The following is a 16744-nucleotide window of genomic DNA, read 5'->3' as shown; positions in this document are numbered from 1 at the left end:
GATACCATCGATCACCACATTCTTTTGGAGAGATTGGAAACCCAAATTGGTCCATACGGACAAGTTCTGGCCTGGTTTAGATCTTATCTGTCGGAAAGATATCAGTTTGTCTCTCTGAATTGTTTGTCCTCTGACAAATCAACTGTAAATTTCGATGTTCCTCAAGGTTCCGTTTTTAGGACCACGATTGATTTCACTATATATTTTACCTCTTGGGGATGTCATTCGAAAACATAATGTTAACTTTCACTGCTATGCAGATGACACACAGCTGAACATTTCAATGAAACATGGTGAAGCCACAAAATTGCCCTCGCTAGAAGCATGTGTTTCAGACATAAGGAAGTGGATGGCTGCAAACTTTCTACTTTTAAACTCGGACAAAACAGAGATGCTTGTTCTAGGTCCCAAGAAACAAAGAGATCTTCTGTTGAATCTGACAATTAATCTTAATGGCTGTACAGTCGTCTCAAATAAAACTGCGAAGGCCCTCGGCGTTACTCTGGACCCTGATCTCTCTTTTGAAGAACATATCAAGACTGTTTCAAGGACAGCTTTTTTCCATCTACGTAACATTGCAAAAATCTAACTTTCTGTCCAAAAATGATGCCGAAAAATGTATCCATGCTTTTGTCACTTCTAGGTTAGACTACTGCAATGCACTACTGCTCTACTTTCCGGCTACCCGGATAAAGCACTAAATAAACTTCAGTTAGTGCTAAATAGGATCCTGACTAGAACCCCAAAAATATATCATATTACTCCAGTGCTAGCCTCCCTACACTGGCCTCCTGTCAAGGCAAGGGCTGATTTCAAGGTTTTACTGCTATCTCTCTGATTTGGTCCTGCCATACATACCTACACGGTCACAAGACGCAGGCCTCCTAATCGTCCCTAGAATTTCTAAGCAAACAGCTGGAGGCAGGGCTTTCTCCTATAGAGCTCCATTTTTATGGAATGGTCTGCCTACCCATGTGAGAGACGCAAACCCGGTCTCAACCTTCTCTTCAGTGGGTCATATGATGGAGTGTAGTCTGGCCCAGGAGTGTGAAGGTGAACGGAAAGGCTCTGGAGCAACGAACCGCCCTTGCTGTCTCTGCCTGGCCGGCTCCCCTCTTTCCACTGGGATTCTCTGCCTCTAACCCTATTAACAGGGGCTGAGTTACTGGCTTACTAGGGCTCTTTCATACCGTGCCTAGGAGGGGTGATGTGATCTTCCTGTCTGGGTTGGCGCCCTCCCTTGGGTTGTGCCGTGGCGGAGATCTTTGTGGGCTACACTCGGGCCTTGTCTCAGGATGGTAAGTTGGTGGTTGAAGATATCCCTCTAGTGGTGTGGGGGCTGTGCTTTGGCAAAGTGGGTGGGGTTATATCCTTACTGTTTGGCCCTGTCCGGGGGTGTCATCGGATGGGGCCACAGTGTCTCCTGACCCCTCCTGTCTCAGCCTCCAGTATTTATGCTGCAGTAGTTTATGTGTCGGGGGGCAAGGGTCAGTTTGTTATATCTGGAGTACTTCTCCTGTCCTATCCGGTGTCCTGTGTGAATTTAAGTATGCTCTCTCTAATTTTCTCTTTCTCTCTTTCTTTCTCTCTCTCTCTCGGAGGACCTGAGCCCTAGGACCATGCTTCAGGACTACCTGGCATGATGACTCCTTGCTGTCCCCAGTCCACCTGGCCGTGCTGCTGCTCCAGTTTCAACTGTTCTGCCTGTGATTATTATTATTTGACCATGCTGGTCATTTATGAACATCTTGGCCATGTTCTGTTATAATCTCCACACGGCACAGCCAGAAGAGGACTGGCCACCCCACATAGCCTGGTTCCACTCTAGGTTTCTTCCTAGGTTTTGGCCTTTCTAGGGAGTTTTTCCTAGCCACCGTGCTTCTACACCTGCATTGCTTGCTGTTTGGGGTTTTAGGCTGGGTTTCTGTACAGCACTTTGAGATATCAGCTGATGTACGAAGGGCTATATAAATACATTTGATGTTATTTTGATTTGACATGATGTGGAATGGGTTCTAGTTCATTTTAACTTGATGGTTGTGTAACTGAGTGTTTGGGGTTGGTACATATGAGGATGTTGCTAGAATCGGGGTTAATGGTGTCAGTGCTAACTAATATCACGGTTGACAACTTGCATTTCAATTACTCTGCTGGGTGTCTACTAGTCTTCTCTCCTAACTGACTTGGTTTCCTATTAGTGAATACTTACATGTAAAACCAGCTCTCGTCGCTCATACAGGTGCCCCTACTCTCCTAACCTCCCCTCAGTAACTAACGAAGGCACAAAATGATGACATAAATATCACAAGAAAGAATACATTAATGAATCATTTACTTTCTAGAGGCCAAAGGACAGGTAGGTTTAATAATGTAATATGTCCCATCAAAAAGTCCTGTTGTTCACATACCAGCATCCTAAATGGCACTGCTTTTGACCAGAACCCTATGGACCCTGTTCAACAGTAGTGTACTATTCAGTATAGGGTTCCTTTTGGGATGCATTAAATCTTTACAATTACTCATCAGAGCAAATGCTACCATTTTTTTATTCCCACAGAGCCTGTGGGAATAAAAAAAGACATGAATGATTTTATAAAAATATTTGTTCATACAGAATGTATGATTTCCCCTCCTCCCACATGGATTACAGACAAGAGGCTAGGTGCGTTCTGACTGTCTTAGTGTGCGGATAAACATGACAATCACTCTCATGAAACTTAAATGAAACATCACTCCTTATGTCTTTTCTCAGCACAAACACTCAGCCCAATTTCTACAGTCAAAACAGGTTTTGAAAATGCTTCTTCCACATCTTTTGGTCCCTGTCTGTTTTGCTCTCAGTGAAGTGCTACTATCCCCTTGGACTACAGGTTATTGCCGTCATAAGGTGTGCGTCTGTCTGTTGGCCGGACACTTTCTACCGTTTAGGACCTTTGTGGGTAAAGGTAAAGATGGGGTATAGCAGCAGCAGTTCCTCTGAAGTGCAGTATCTGCTGGAAGGGAACCTGGTGGTATGAGAGGATGAGTGTGGGCCTGTTGTGCCTCCCCCTATCCCTCCCTCTTCTCTCTCTCTGTCTGAGGGACTCTTAAGGTTCCTGTGCGGACTGTCTCGGTTCGTGCCCTCCTGAAGCTGGCTGTGGTGATTTAAGACACGCTATGTTTATGTGTGTATTTGTTTGTGGCCTCTGGCCCACTTCGCTGTCCCTCTGTCCAGTACATACCGTTGTAGCAGGCCAAGTGTAGTGGCGTGTAGCCCTGGTTGTCTGTGATGACGGGGAGGGTCCACACTGACTGGGCGGTGTGTAGGAGCCACCCCAGTATCCCGATGTGTCCGGACGCCGCCACCAGGTGGACATGGCTCCGCCCCTTACCTTCCCGAACCAGGAAGCTGGCACTGTGCTGCACTCCTCGTGAAAAGTCACCGCCTAGGAGGAAGGGAAGGGAGGGGAGACAAGAATGGATTTGAATAATTTATAATCAATTAAATAATAAGGAATCATAATAGGTATATTTGGGCATAATTTATATTCCATGCTAGATCCCACACCAAAGCCATCCCTAGTATTTCAATGGCCCCATCCCTAGATCAGAACAAGCCTCCCCCTCTCTTTCTGTGTGTGAGCGCGTACAGCCAACTCTCCTCACAACCCTTCTGTGTAGAGCTGTTCTGTGCCATTTGTCTTTGGCTTCTACGCTTGCTCCCTTGTTGAACAGGGAGTACACACAGTCTGTGTCCGCTCAGCACCGACAGCATCAGAGGGGTTCTGATACACAAGACAACAGGTCATATTACAAACTGGTAGTAACCAGGCTGAGTCCCAAATGGCAACCTATTCCCTATATGGTACACTACTCTTGACCTGAGCCCATAGGACTTTGGTTTAAAGTACTGTACCAAGTAGGGTACAGGTTGCCATTTTGGATGCAGCCCCAGTTTCAAAATCTCTTTATTTCAGGAATTGTATCCAAAACCCAAGTGACTATTCCGTCTTGAATGTCCACTGTACTCTGGATGTCAGCATTTCCAATCAGCAAACGCAAACACTCCGAATGTCCGTTGGTTGCTAGAGGAAGATAAACAGAGAGGATATAACAATGTGAGATGATTGACCTTCAGTAGCTAGAGATGGAAAAACTGAGAAGATATAAGAATGTGAGATGATTGACCATTGGTAGCGAGAGGAGGATAAACAGAGAGAATATAAGAATGTCAGATGATTGACCATTGGTAGCTAGAGGAGGATCAACAAGAGGATATAAGAATGTCAGATGATTGACCATTGGTAGCTAGAGGAGGATCAACAGAGAGGATATGAGCAGATTGCTGGACGACTATAACCTTCACATGAACAGACAGATTTCAAGAACAGTGGTGTTGGTAGATGACATCCTCATGATGTTAACACAGCAGATAATAAAGAATTTTGGGGCTGAGGCCATTGAAGCCTGTCACTTGCTAGCTGTGTACCTGGCTCTGGATAGAAGTCTCCCCTGTGCACTGATCTAGGATCAGCTTACCCTCCCTAGATCCTCAATCATTAGTGGAGAACATGACAAAAAATGACCTTAGATCAGTGTCTCGTGGGCATTTTCACACGATACCATCCCTAGAGTGGACATAGTCGTCCTAGCAACATGACCAAACAAATGGCCATCTTGGTCAGGAAAACTTTTTAATTACAGAAGCTCTATGTGATATCCTTATGTCTACCTGCAGCGTGGATGGGGGTCCTCTTCAGAGTGAAGTCTTTAACCAGGATGGAGGCTTCCTGGTTGATGAGGACGTCAACACACTCCACAAGGCTTTTTAAGGCAGCCAGGTCCAGAGGGGTGCGCCCCTGGCTGTCCCTCACGTCTAGATCCAGCAGAGACTGAACCAGGACCTCCATAGCATGGTGGTGACTGTGGTACGCATGAATAGATATTCACTCTTAATATAATCAATGTCCTAGAGTAGACCAGTGGTACACCTGAACAGAAATACAGTGCTAGACCTCTAAAGTAGACCAGAGTCTTTCAATCGGGAGCCCATTTTTGCTCCTGCCCAGCATAAACATCGGAGGTTCCTGTCAAGCGTGGGATTGAGAAACAAACACTCTACTTCTCCTCTGAGGTTGATTAACTCAAATGGCAAAATAAGGAAATCATCCTCATCATCACTGTGTAGAATATGCATGTATTTTACACTAATCAGGAATAGATCGGAATATGGTGTGTGAGTCTGTCTGGACAGTCAACTTCCTGTGGAAAATCTACACCATGCTTGCATCCCAGATAGCACCCTATTCCCTATGTAGTGAACTACTTTTGATCAGGGCCTATAAGGATCTGATCAAACGTAGTGTACTAAATAGGGAATAGGGTGCCATTTGTCATATGGAGACCACTACAGGAGCAGGTAGGCTTTACTCACAGCGAGGTGTAGAGGGCTGATGGGAGCTCTGACATCAGATTCGTTCAGGATGTCTGTCCCTGAGGTTTCAATTAGTCGAGGAAAGAGAAGAACGGCCAGTTCAGACTTGGAAAAAGAACATCAAGAGTGACGATGCGTCCACGACAAACATGCAGCCACACCTTAAAACCTACTGTTGGGTTCTGAGAATATGAAATATACGAATTCATGTCACTGAGGGAGAGAGCTTAATGTATAACGTTTATATTATGTCCGGATATGTTTTTGTTAGCCATCAGGCATCCTATGGGTGGGATCCTCTGGGATGAGAAGAGACACAGTCTGGTACCAATCACCATGTCAGCCTTGAGTTGGGGAGGAGTGAGCACTTTGGGGTAGCGGTCAGGTCAGATGAAGTGAGGAAGAACAGATATCACTAAGGTTCTGTCTAGCAACAGAGATGCATTGACTGTTTAGATGTGTAGGAGGAGACTCAGCATAGGAGAGAGGATTAAATATCAGTGCTTGTGTGAATATGTTTTTTGTCTAATGCAGCTGTCTTGACCCTCTGGGAAGAATAAACTTGGTTCAAGCATTCATAGTGTCCGTCGAGTTTTTACTCTGAGAATTAGAACCTAACAGTTGGCACTGCGAGCAGGGTTCTCGAACGCTGTTGGATTTGGGTGTATTAGCAGTAGCAATAAAGAGAGGTTGGTTTTATGCCCTGTTGGGGTGGGGAACCATGACAGATTATGTGGAAATAGGAAGACAAGTGTGAATCATTTTGGTAATGTGTGTTATCAACAACAGTGATATTTGAACAGATTGGAGATGACTATCCATAACAATAAAATCCTTCATACAGTGAGGTTAGGTTACCATGCTTGTCCTGCCCCACAGCTGTAGACACAGTCTTCTCCAGGTCCTCAGACACTAGCTGGAGATCCATTACAGGATGTCTGTCACCTCACTGAGCCCCTATTGCAGGTTAGGGGTCACATCCACTTGAATGTCCTTCATATGACGAACCTCCTACAGAGCAAATGAGGAAAACATGATATATTAGGATTTATGTTAGTAGCAATAGAATATGGGAATTTTATCTCAACGCTACCTACAGCTATCATATTTATTTATGTATGTGATCTATGTAAATAAATAAATATATCACAGCTGTAAAACTGTGAAGGACTATAGGTGGAGGCCTACCCATTTCCCAGGAGCATTGTAAAACGTGGATTTGGGTACAGTGTTTATTTCCCCCTAATATCTTTGAAGATTACACCTAAAATAATTAGGCCTACTTCTTTCTACTGCTGATCTGAGACCATTAGGGTTAATCATTACAGATATAAATGCAATATATGGAGTAGAAAAGATTGCCTGCCCACCAACTTGATAAGAATCAACATGTGTTCTACATGGTCTATTTCTATCTGAACGTAACAACTCAATCAAGCTTGTTAATTGATCGTTAAGCCATGTTTGTCAGGTAAACGGTCATTAGTGGCCTATATAAGCCTCATACAGGCCATGGGAAGACATTACCTGTTGATAACACAGACTATTTTCATGATCATGGGAGGTGTGAGAGAATTGCTGCTCGTTGTGATGACTGTGGGGGTTGTCAAAGGTTGGTTCACTAATGTTTAAGGGATTTGTTTGGTAAATATGCTTAACTTTATAAGTTGGGTATTAATATTTGACTGTCTGTATCTTCCGCGTTGGTCATCTTTTATTCTTCACTGCTATTAATATATGTAGCTATTTTGTGTGAACTCAACTTCTGTCAACACTTTCTCCTCAGTTTCTTGTTACCCTGTTGGAAAGTCCCAGAAGCAAGATCAAGTGTCTCTGCAGAGGAGACTTGGAGGTAAGTGTTTCTTTCCACAACCCTTCTAGCTATGTTCTTTGTCACTGTCTATGGTGCTGCTGTGTTTGACACTCATTCAACAGCATAGAGTAACTCAGTCTAAATAATGTTGTCAAACCTTTTGCTTGTGTACCTAAACCTAAATTTTTCAGAGCTGTCATCAAATGACGTCTCCATTGTGCATGCCCTGGCCTTGCTCCGATCCATAGGGTCTGACGCGAAACAAACCAGAGAAGGTACGGCCTGAAACATATACTTTGAAAACTGTTGGCTTCATGTTGCTCAAAATTCGATTAGCAATTTGGCCTAGACCGTGTAGAACAGATGTGTTGCTGTAGAATACCCAACTGTTCCTTCTGTTTTTTCTGAAGAGTATTTAGAGACCAATGAAGTAGAATCCCAAGCTTCTCCAAACCATGGTAGCTCTCCGGCAAATGATGCCCTGTCCTCTGACGACGCCACCTCTGAAGCTGCCACCGGCCCGTCCTCTGACGACGCCACCTCTGAAGCTGCCACCGGCCCGTCCTCTGACGACGCCACCGGCCCGTCCTCTGACGACGCCACCTCTGAAGCTGCCACCGGCCCGTCCTCTGACGACGCCACCGGCCCGTCCTCTGACGACGCCACCTCTGAAGCTGCCACCGGCCCGTCCTCTGACGACGCCACCTCTGAAGCTGCCACCGGCCCGTCCTCTGACGACGCCACCTCTGAAGCTGCCACCGGCCCGTCCTCTGACGACGCCACCTCTGAAGCTGCCACCGGCCCGTCCTCTGACGACGCCACCTCTGAAGCTGCCACCGGCCCGTCCTCTGACGACGCCACCTCTGAAGCTGCCACCGGCCCGTCCTCTGACGACGCCACCTCTGAAGCTGCCACCGGCCCGTCCTCTGACGACGCCACCTCTGAAGCTGCCACCGGCCCGTCCTCTGACGACGCCACCTCTGAAGCTGCCACCGGCCCGTCCTCTGACGACGCCACCTCTGAAGCTGCCACCGGCCCGTCCTCTGACGACGCCACCTCTGAAGCTGCCACCGGCCCGTCCTCTGACGACGCCACCTCTGACGCTACCACCGGTCTGGCGACGACGCCACCTCTGACGCTGCCACCGGCCCGTCTGGCGACGACGCCACCTCTGACGCTGCCACCGGCCCGTCTGGCGACGACGCCACCTCTGACGCTGCCACCGGCCCGTCTGGCGACGACGCCACCTCTGAAGCTGCCACCGGCCCGTCCGGCGACGACGCCACCTCTGAAGCTGCCACCGGCCCGTCCGGCGACGACGCCACCTCTGAAGCTGCCACCGGCCCGTCCGGCGACGACGCCGCCACCGGCCCGTCCGGCGACGAAGCCGCCACCGGCCCGTCCGGCGACGACGCCACCTCTGAAGCTGCCACCGGCCCGTCCTCTGACGACGCCACCTCTGAAGCTGCCACCGGCCCGTCCGGCGACGACGCCACCTCTGAAGCCGCCACCGGCCCGTCCGGCGACGACGCCACCTCTGAAGCCGCCACCGGCCCGTCCGGCGACGACGCCACCTCTGAAGCCGCCACCGGCCCGTCCGGCGACGACGCCACCTCTGACGCTGCCACCGGCCCGTCTGGCGACTACGCCACCTCTGACGCTGCCACCGGCCCGTCCTCTGACGACGCCACCTCTGAAGCTGCCACCGGCCCGTCCTCTGACGACGCCACCTCTGAAGCTGCCACCGGCCCGTCCTCTGACGACGCCACCTCTGAAGCTGCCACCGGCCCGTCCTCTGACGACGCCACCTCTGAAGCTGCCACCGGCCCGTCCTCTGACGACGCCACCTCTGAACCTGCCACCGGCCCGTCCTCTGACGACGCCACCTCTGAACCTGCCACCGGCCCGTCCTCTGACGACGCCACCTCTGAACCTGCCACCGGCCCGTCCTCTGACGACGCCACCTCTGACTCTACCACCGGCCCGTCTGGCGACGACGCCACCTCTGAAGCTGCCACCGGCCCGTCTGGCGACGACGCCACCTCTGAAGCTGCCACCGGCCCGTCCTCTGACGACGCCACCTCTGAAGCTGCCACCGGCCCGTCCGGCGACGACGCCACCTCTGAAGCCGCCACCGGCCCGTCCGGCGACGACGCCACCTCTGAAGCCGCCACCGGCCCGTCCGGCGACGACGCTACCTCTGAAGCTGCCACCGGCCCGTCCGGCGACGACGCCACCTCTGAAGCTGCCACCGGCCCGTCCTCTGACGACGCCACCTCTGTAGCTGCCACCGGCCCGTCCTCTGACGACGCCACCTCTGTAGCTGCCACCGGCCCGTCCTCTGACGACGCCACCTCTGAAGCTGCCACCGGCCCGTCCGGCGACGACGCCACCTCTGAAGCTGCCACCGGCCCGTCCGGCGACGACGCCACCTCTGAAGCTGCCACCGGCCCGTCCTCTGACGACGCCACCTCTGAAGCTGCCACCGGCCCGTCCTCTGACGACGCCACCTCTGAAGCTGCCACCGGCCCGTCCTCTGACGACGCCACCTCTGAAGCTGCCACCGGCCCGTCCTCTGACGACGCCACCTCTGTAGCTGCCACCGGCCCGTCCTCTGTAGCTGCCACCGGCCCGTCCTCTGGCGACGCCACCTCTGTAGCTGCCACCGGCCCGTCCTCTGGCGACGCCACCTCTGTAGCTGCCACCGGCCCGTCCTCTGTAGCTGCCACCGGCCCGTCCTCTGGCGACGCCACCTCTGTAGCTGCCACCGGCCCGTCCTCTGGCGACGACGCCACCTCTGAAGCTGCCACCGGCCCGTCTGGCGACGACGCCACCTCTGAAGCTGCCACCGGCCCGTCTGGCGACGACGCCACCTCTGAAGCTGCCACCGGCCCGTCTGGCGACGACGCCACCTCTGAAGCTGCCACCGGCCCGTCTGGCGACGACGCCACCTCTGAAGCTGCCACCGGCCCGTCCTCTGACGACGCCACCTCTGTAGCTGCCACCGGCCCGTCCTCTGACGACGCCACCTCTGAAGCTGCCACCGGCCCGTCCGGCGACGACGCCACCTCTGAAGCTGCCATCGGCCCGTCCGGCGACGACGCCACCTCTGAAGCTGCCACCGGCCCGTCCTCTGACGACGCCACCTCTGAAGCTGCCACCGGCCCGTTCCTCTGACGACGCCACCTCTGAAGCTGCCACCGGCCCGTCCTCTGACGACGCCACCTCTGAAGCTGCCACCGGCCCGTCCTCTGACGACGCCACCTCTGAAGCTGCCACCGGCCCGTCCTCTGACGACGCCACCTCTGAAGCTGCCACCGGCCCGTCCTCTGACGACGCCACCTCTGAAGCTGCCACCGGCCCGTCCTCTGACGACGCCACCTCTGAAGCTGCCACCGGCCCGTCCTCTGACGACGCCACCTCTGAAGCTGCCACCGGCCCGTCCTCTGACGACGCCACCTCTGAAGCTGCCACCGGCCCGTCCTCTGACGACGCCACCTCTGAAGCTGCCACCGGCCCGTCCTCTGACGACGCCACCTCTGAAGCTGCCACCGGCCCGTCCTCTGACGACGCCACCTCTGAAGCTGCCACCGGCCCGTCCTCTGACGACGCCACCTCTGAAGCTGCCACCGGCCCGTCCGGTGACGACGCCACCTCTGAAGCTGCCACCGGCCCGTCCGGCGACGACGCCATGGATATCTGACGTGGGACATGCAATAGTTAACGGGTACTCTAGTCCAGTGTGTAACTGCATTTGCTTGTTTTGGCTCAAATAAACATTAACTGTAATACTTGTGTCCTCTGTATTGTTTTGGTGGTTCCTACTTGGAGCTGAGGTCTATGACCTGACTTGAGTAACTGGGGTGATGGCAACATTTATTTTGCATTATATCCATGCGCCAGCAATATTACTCTGACCCCTGTGTTTTAAATTACCATTTGACTTAAGCTACATTTGCTCAGTGTTGGTCCATTTATGCTAGTAGCATCACATGATACCTCAAACAGCATTTTGACGCCATTTCCGGTCACAACTTGCAGACTTGTTTACGTGTTGCTGTGTGTTTTGTTGCCTACTTTGCTACATGACAACTTTACGGTTTTTACTTTATAATTACCGTTTATATTTTTGGTTTTTCCCCTCGTGTCAGGGTTGCGTCAATTCGAATCTGGTATCAGGAAAAATATAAAAATGAGGCACCGACGTATGCTATGTATTTTATTAGCTAAGCAGTAAGTGGTAAATGCAATTTTCGTATATACGGGCTCTCTGTCCCACCTCGCAGGGCAAAACAGAACTGACTTGTTCCTGACAAAGATATTTAATATACTCTGACAGAAGTAGTTCCTGCTTCCGAGCCGGCCTGTCAGAGTAGAGACTAGGCTGGGTGAGTCTAAACCACGCCCAATCGTTGATTGTTGGCGCAGAGGCTGGTCCCAGCCCTCTAAGCGCTTCAGCGGTCAGTCGTTGTAGCTGTGTAGATATGCAGTGATCAGGCACCTGGCTCCTGTTATCTAACAAGACTGTTCTCGCAACACTACGTTCTGAATGTGCCCCCCCCAACTCATTGCACAGGTCCGGCCTTCATGTTATGTATTTTTCCATCATGAGAAAGGCCCATGGCCCTGAAACTGTTAACAAGGGTTCAAGTCAGCTATGTTGCATAACCCATACATCCTCACAAGCCAACAGCAGATACTATTAAATCACATATGGTAACGGGCTATAGTGCATAACACAGAATCCTCATACTCCGGACGCTTTATCTGGACATGGTTCGTCAGGACCTCCAACAGCCAAAGCTAAGTAGTAACATTAACATGATGCCTTCTAATTGCAGTTGCTGTACTCATACAGGAGAACGATCACCTTATGGTGAGGATAGCTGTGCTACAAGCCCAGCTTCAGACGCAATCGTTAGGCAAGGGTAATTTCAGTGTAGGTAAGGATGAAACAGCGTCTGTGCCACCAGTAAGTACAGATAGTAGCGTTAGTATAAATCCCCTCTCACGGTCCCCGCAGCCGGACAACTTTCTCACGGTTTCTAGGGGGGAAATGCTGTAGGAATGCTCAACCGGTTTTCCCCATTAAGCAACGAGTCGGAGTCAGAGGCCGAGCCTTCTCTTGTCTCTACTCCTCCCGTTATGGGGAGTGATGAGCTCTACAGCAGAGTCTCACAAGAAATGTACGGGTGTGATCAAATGTCTCCCAAAGAGCGTGAGAGATTCATGACGTGGTACGAGACAGTAAGACATGGCACCTTTGATTTCCATAAAGAGATGCAATCATACTGTGACAATGATGTGGTTATACTTCGTGAAGGATGCCTCAGATTCAGAGAAGAGGTAATCAAAGATGCAGGCATTGACCCCTGGAGTTGTACAACTTTTGCATCGGCATGCATGAAAACCTATCGTACACACTAGCTGCCTACATCCTCTATAGCAATCCCCTCGCCTGACAACTACCGACGCCAATTCAAGTCATAGTCTGGTGGGTCCATTCAATGGTTGGTGTATATGGCCCAGGATAAAGACATTTTTATTCAACATGCTTTGAATCGGGGGGAGAAGGCGTTTGACTCTTACCATGTAGATGGATACACCCAGATTGACGGGGTTGAGACCGTGTATGAGTACAACAGTTGTTTCTTCCACGGTTGTAAATCTTGCTTTGTGCCCCAGGCCATGTGTGTCCTAACCCAAAAGACTTTTGGGGAAATGTACCAAGAGTTTAAAGACAAATTGGATCCTTTACAGGCTACTTACGGGCTAAAAGTGGAGGTTTTGTGGGAGCACGAATGGGCCGCCCTCAAAGTCTGATCCTCATGTTCAAGCCTTCCTTTCCAGCTATGACACTGGGTGCCACGCCTTGCTGTATCAAGGGGTTCGGAAGAAGGTAAGAGTCGTAGGCTCTAGCATTGTGCGCTATAAACGTGAAGTTTCTGTACTGGAGCAGTGCACAATTGGATCCCTCTGCCGACCACTTTTCACCCTTGAAAGTCATGGTAGATACAAAAATAGGTAAATGAACCCCCGATTGCTGATTTGTCTCAAAATCATAGGACACATTTCTCTGAATGTTCATCTTCAGCCAAGGGCTGAATATAACACTCGTGTGGCACTTCTTGAACCACTTCAGCGTCTCTGCTTTTCAAAGGCCCTTTACAGATTGGACAATGTATGATTCCACACACATGCGGTTTAGGGCGATCTATTTTAAGGTTGTAATTGCAAAGACATTTTGGGCATTTCTTGTTAATGTCACAACTGCTTACAGATTTACATGCCTTGGGGTGCCATGTTTCAATTTTGTGTTTTTCGTAACAGTAGGTCGAACGACATGTGCGGTGGCAATCCTCACAGGGTGTCAAGTTTAAGGGTTGCATTGGGCAATCTGCATCCTGACATACTGAACAGTTATAACGGCACGAGTGCCCCCCCCTTTCGGGTGTAGCCGGTATGGCAGGATGGACACACATATGGTGCCCCTATGAACGCCGTGATGTTGGTAACAGCGTAGTAATGTTCGTTTTGCACTTAAAAGTACAGAATCTGAGAATGCGGTTGGGGGTTGTTTTGGAACCTCAAGAGAGCTGCATTAGCTCTACTGTGGTACAAAACCACAATCTTGATATTCAGAAGGTTTTCAAATTTGACTATGTCAGAGAAAGCCACAGCATCCTGTATACCGAGACCCATGGCCGTTTGGAGCTCTCTAGCCTTTTGCAATGCCATCAGATCAGTACATCCAGGGTTAAGTAAATGCGCTAGGCCTATTGCAAAACATAGCTTATTACCTGGATTACCTTTTATTGCTTATGATTTCTGACTGCATTAGGCTATCAAGCTTCCTTCTCTGCCCACCACCACCCTGGGGTTGACGTATTATTTGCACTACAAGCTCGAGGGTCCGATCTGCTATGATGGCTAAATTTGACTGAACAAGGCGTTCTAGCAGTGCGATAAATTGTTCAAGATCTGCTTCGCCGTTGGGTAAAATAAGAGATACTGTGTTATGCAGGCTATCTCCACAAATTTCCAACTGTAAGACATCACGTGGTTCGCCATAATCTCTTGCCGTGTCTAACAGATCGTTCAGAGTGTCCAATATCGTTCTGTCCCTAACTAGCGAAAGTACGGAATGAGTTTACAGGGCCATGGTGGCATTTCTTCGGGAGATATCATGTATGCAACACCCTGTATATTTGGTTTAGAGAACAAAGGCGGTGAATTCAAACAACAGGAGGGGATGTCGAGACATTCTGTCTACAACCGGGGTGGGGGACACCGGGCGCTGATTAGAGATATCAATGTTTAACCCCGGGGTGTCGGCAGATATCTGGACATGCCGTATGCATGATAGTGCAAACATTGGTTTCAAACGATTCTCTACAGATACAACGGGGCTACATGGTTGGGCCCTGTTGAACACACACACACACACACACACAGCCCTTTTTGTTTTTGAAACGCACACACACTCCTGCTGCTCCGTCACACGCACACTCACGCACGCACCCTGATTTTCCGTGTCTTTTTCCTTCGCGACAGAGCGGGGTGATGATGTAAAATACATTTTCCCAACGTTAAAGGGTGAGATACTGTTTTAAAACCATTTATTTATTTCCAAAATATATAGTACAACCTTTTTTAAGACATGTTAGAATTAATTACCAAATTTGACTAATATTTAAACATGCATCACGAGTGTTTTATGTAAAAACCTTGGAGGCCTGCAGTTGTACATTATTACAAACTTTATAACATACCATTGAAGGAAAGCCTATAAAATAATCCATGTTTTTTTCAGACATGACATTTCTCTGCGACAGACCCTGGCGTGAGAGAAAAGACAGCTTCCCCTTTCGTTAAAGTGTGAGATACATTTTCAAAACCAATGATTTCATTCAGAATATTTAGTACATACATTTTAACACACGTTATAATTCAACATTTGTACTATTTGTTACAGATAAAGGGGCCGGTTAGACCTGACCATTATCCGTTTCCAATTCATCATTGCATAGTCGCTTGCCCGCTCCATCGAAGCTCGGGACGTTTTCACTCCAGGGAAAGATCCTCATTTGGCCTTGTGGGTCCTGGGTATGTCTCAACCATAACCTCGGCCATCGCCGTAATTGTTCACGATTTTCGAAAAGACTCCAGCTTATTCATCAGTGTTCGGAAAATATAGTAATCACACCATTTAAAACTGAACACTGGTATAAAGAAGTTTACATCCTTGCATGCTTTGGAAAATACATATGAACTGACAGTTTTCGTCGCATTTGCACTATCGAATTGTTCACATGCTAAAATTGTCACTCTGGAGTCAGGGGTATACGCCATTGAAGCGATTCTTAGGGCCATCAGATCACTTTGTCCGCAGACCAGTTCTTCCAACGCATATCTGGGTGGACTTGAAGCACTCAGGGCCTGTTCAATTTGACACAGCGCGAGTCTTATCTTAAGCCATTCTCTCATCCTTAGCGCTGGAGAAAAACTCTCGGGTTCTGCCCGATAAAGGGGTTTTGGGCCACTGTCTGTGAATATCTTAACCGTAGATTCCTCAGGTTGGAATATGTAAGACATATGTCCCTCACTCGTACCCAAAACTACTTTAAAACATTCTGGAGCCTCACGCATAAACATCCTCCAGGCTTTTGTCATTGGGTTCATGACATGAGCTGCAGAGCATCCCGAGAATTGGCCTAGGAGACATATTCTTATGTTTAATATTCTGGGCTTTATTTAAAAAATCTTGTTTACTGTTCTGGGGTCGCATGCCTTGTTCTGGACTTGTATTTATAATGCGTCTGCCACAGCCAATACCCCGGACATTCCTGCTTCATCAGATAACAACCATAAGGGCAATACAACTGGGGGTGGGGGGCCATACACGTTCAAACACTGAACCCCCCCAGTTCAACCAGGTCCCTAGACATCAATCAGCATGACTACTTCAAAGGATGCAATATAGATATAAAATAACATACCCTCTAACACGTGACCACAGGAACAGGATGGCCTGGCCGGAGGCCCATATTTGGACATGTACACGTCATCATGGACACAGGGTCATCAATCAAAATTTTGACCCGTGCCGTCTACTTTATTCCCTCTGTTAGAGTAGGGGTGTTAACCCTGGTGTCCTGGCTAAATTCCTATTCTGGCCCTCATACCATCACGGTCACCTAATCATCCCAAGCTTACTATTGGCTCATTCACCCCCCTCCCCTGTAACTATTCCCCAGGTCATTGCTGTAGATGAGAATGTGTTCTCAGTCAACTTACCTGTTTAAATCAAATAAAACACATGCTTCTAAATAACACTTTCTGTTTGAACGGGAAGCCCGGTAATTTGTCGCAATTTCCTCACGAAGGAAAATGTGTAGATTCTCTGGAAAAGATATGTCCCTACATGACCAATGCCTACCCTCCTCCCCCAGCCATTGGGATGAACTTTGCGGGACCCCCACCCGAGTACTCCTACCAGGTACGGACAAGACATGGAG

The 16744-nt window shown here is 49.5% G+C and overlaps 2 protein-coding genes across 7 annotated transcripts in view; one reads left to right on the top strand and one right to left on the bottom strand.

Annotated features, from left to right (window-relative positions):
- Window positions 1–6811, bottom strand: part of LOC116363056 (uncharacterized) — a 40718-nt gene extending 33907 nt beyond the window's left edge. For 4 of the 6 annotated variants that reach the window (XM_031816976.1, XM_031816981.1, XM_031816978.1 and 1 more), the window contains exons 1-5: window positions 6272–6811; window positions 5414–5472; window positions 4712–4902; window positions 3630–4064; window positions 3222–3425 (exon numbers count right to left, since the gene is read on the bottom strand). The gene's annotated coding sequence lies outside the window, so the exon portion shown is untranslated. The remainder of the gene's footprint in view (window positions 1–3221; window positions 3426–3629; window positions 4065–4711; window positions 4903–5413; window positions 5473–6271) is intronic. The other 2 variants (XM_031816977.1, XM_031816980.1) reach the window with 2 other exon arrangements.
- Window positions 6812–6892: 81 nt separating this feature from the next.
- Window positions 6893–11017, top strand: LOC116363058 (polysialoglycoprotein-like). Its single transcript, XM_031816984.1, has 7 exons — window positions 6893–7025; window positions 7200–7265; window positions 7418–7501; window positions 7637–7735; window positions 7874–8338; window positions 9238–9796; window positions 10395–11017. Exons 1-7 carry the CDS (start codon window positions 6926–6928, stop codon window positions 10927–10929), a joined length of 1908 nt encoding a protein of 635 aa, XP_031672844.1. The 5' UTR covers window positions 6893–6925; the 3' UTR covers window positions 10930–11017.
- The last annotated feature ends 5727 nt before the right edge of the window (window positions 11018–16744 follow it).

This window comes from Oncorhynchus kisutch, unplaced genomic scaffold, assembly GCF_002021735.2.
Source record: "Oncorhynchus kisutch isolate 150728-3 unplaced genomic scaffold, Okis_V2 scaffold908, whole genome shotgun sequence".
In the NCBI taxonomy this organism is placed as follows: Eukaryota; Metazoa; Chordata; class Actinopteri; order Salmoniformes; family Salmonidae; genus Oncorhynchus; species Oncorhynchus kisutch.
Note: the sequence above shows the minus strand (reverse complement) of the source record. Positions and strands in the feature narration are given on the sequence as shown.

Bases quoted from the DNA above. Each gene is read 5' to 3' on its own strand.
- LOC116363058 (XM_031816984.1), top strand. From the start codon at position 6,926: ATGGGAAGACATTACCTGTTGATAACACAGACTATTTTCATGATCATG. The intron at 7,502-7,636 runs GTACGGCCTGAA...TTTTTTCTGAAG, and splicing joins CGCGAAACAAACCAGAGAAG to AGTATTTAGAGACCAATGAA. The intron at 7,736-7,873 runs CTGCCACCGGCC...ACGCCACCGGCC, and splicing joins TGACGACGCCACCTCTGAAG to CGTCCTCTGACGACGCCACC.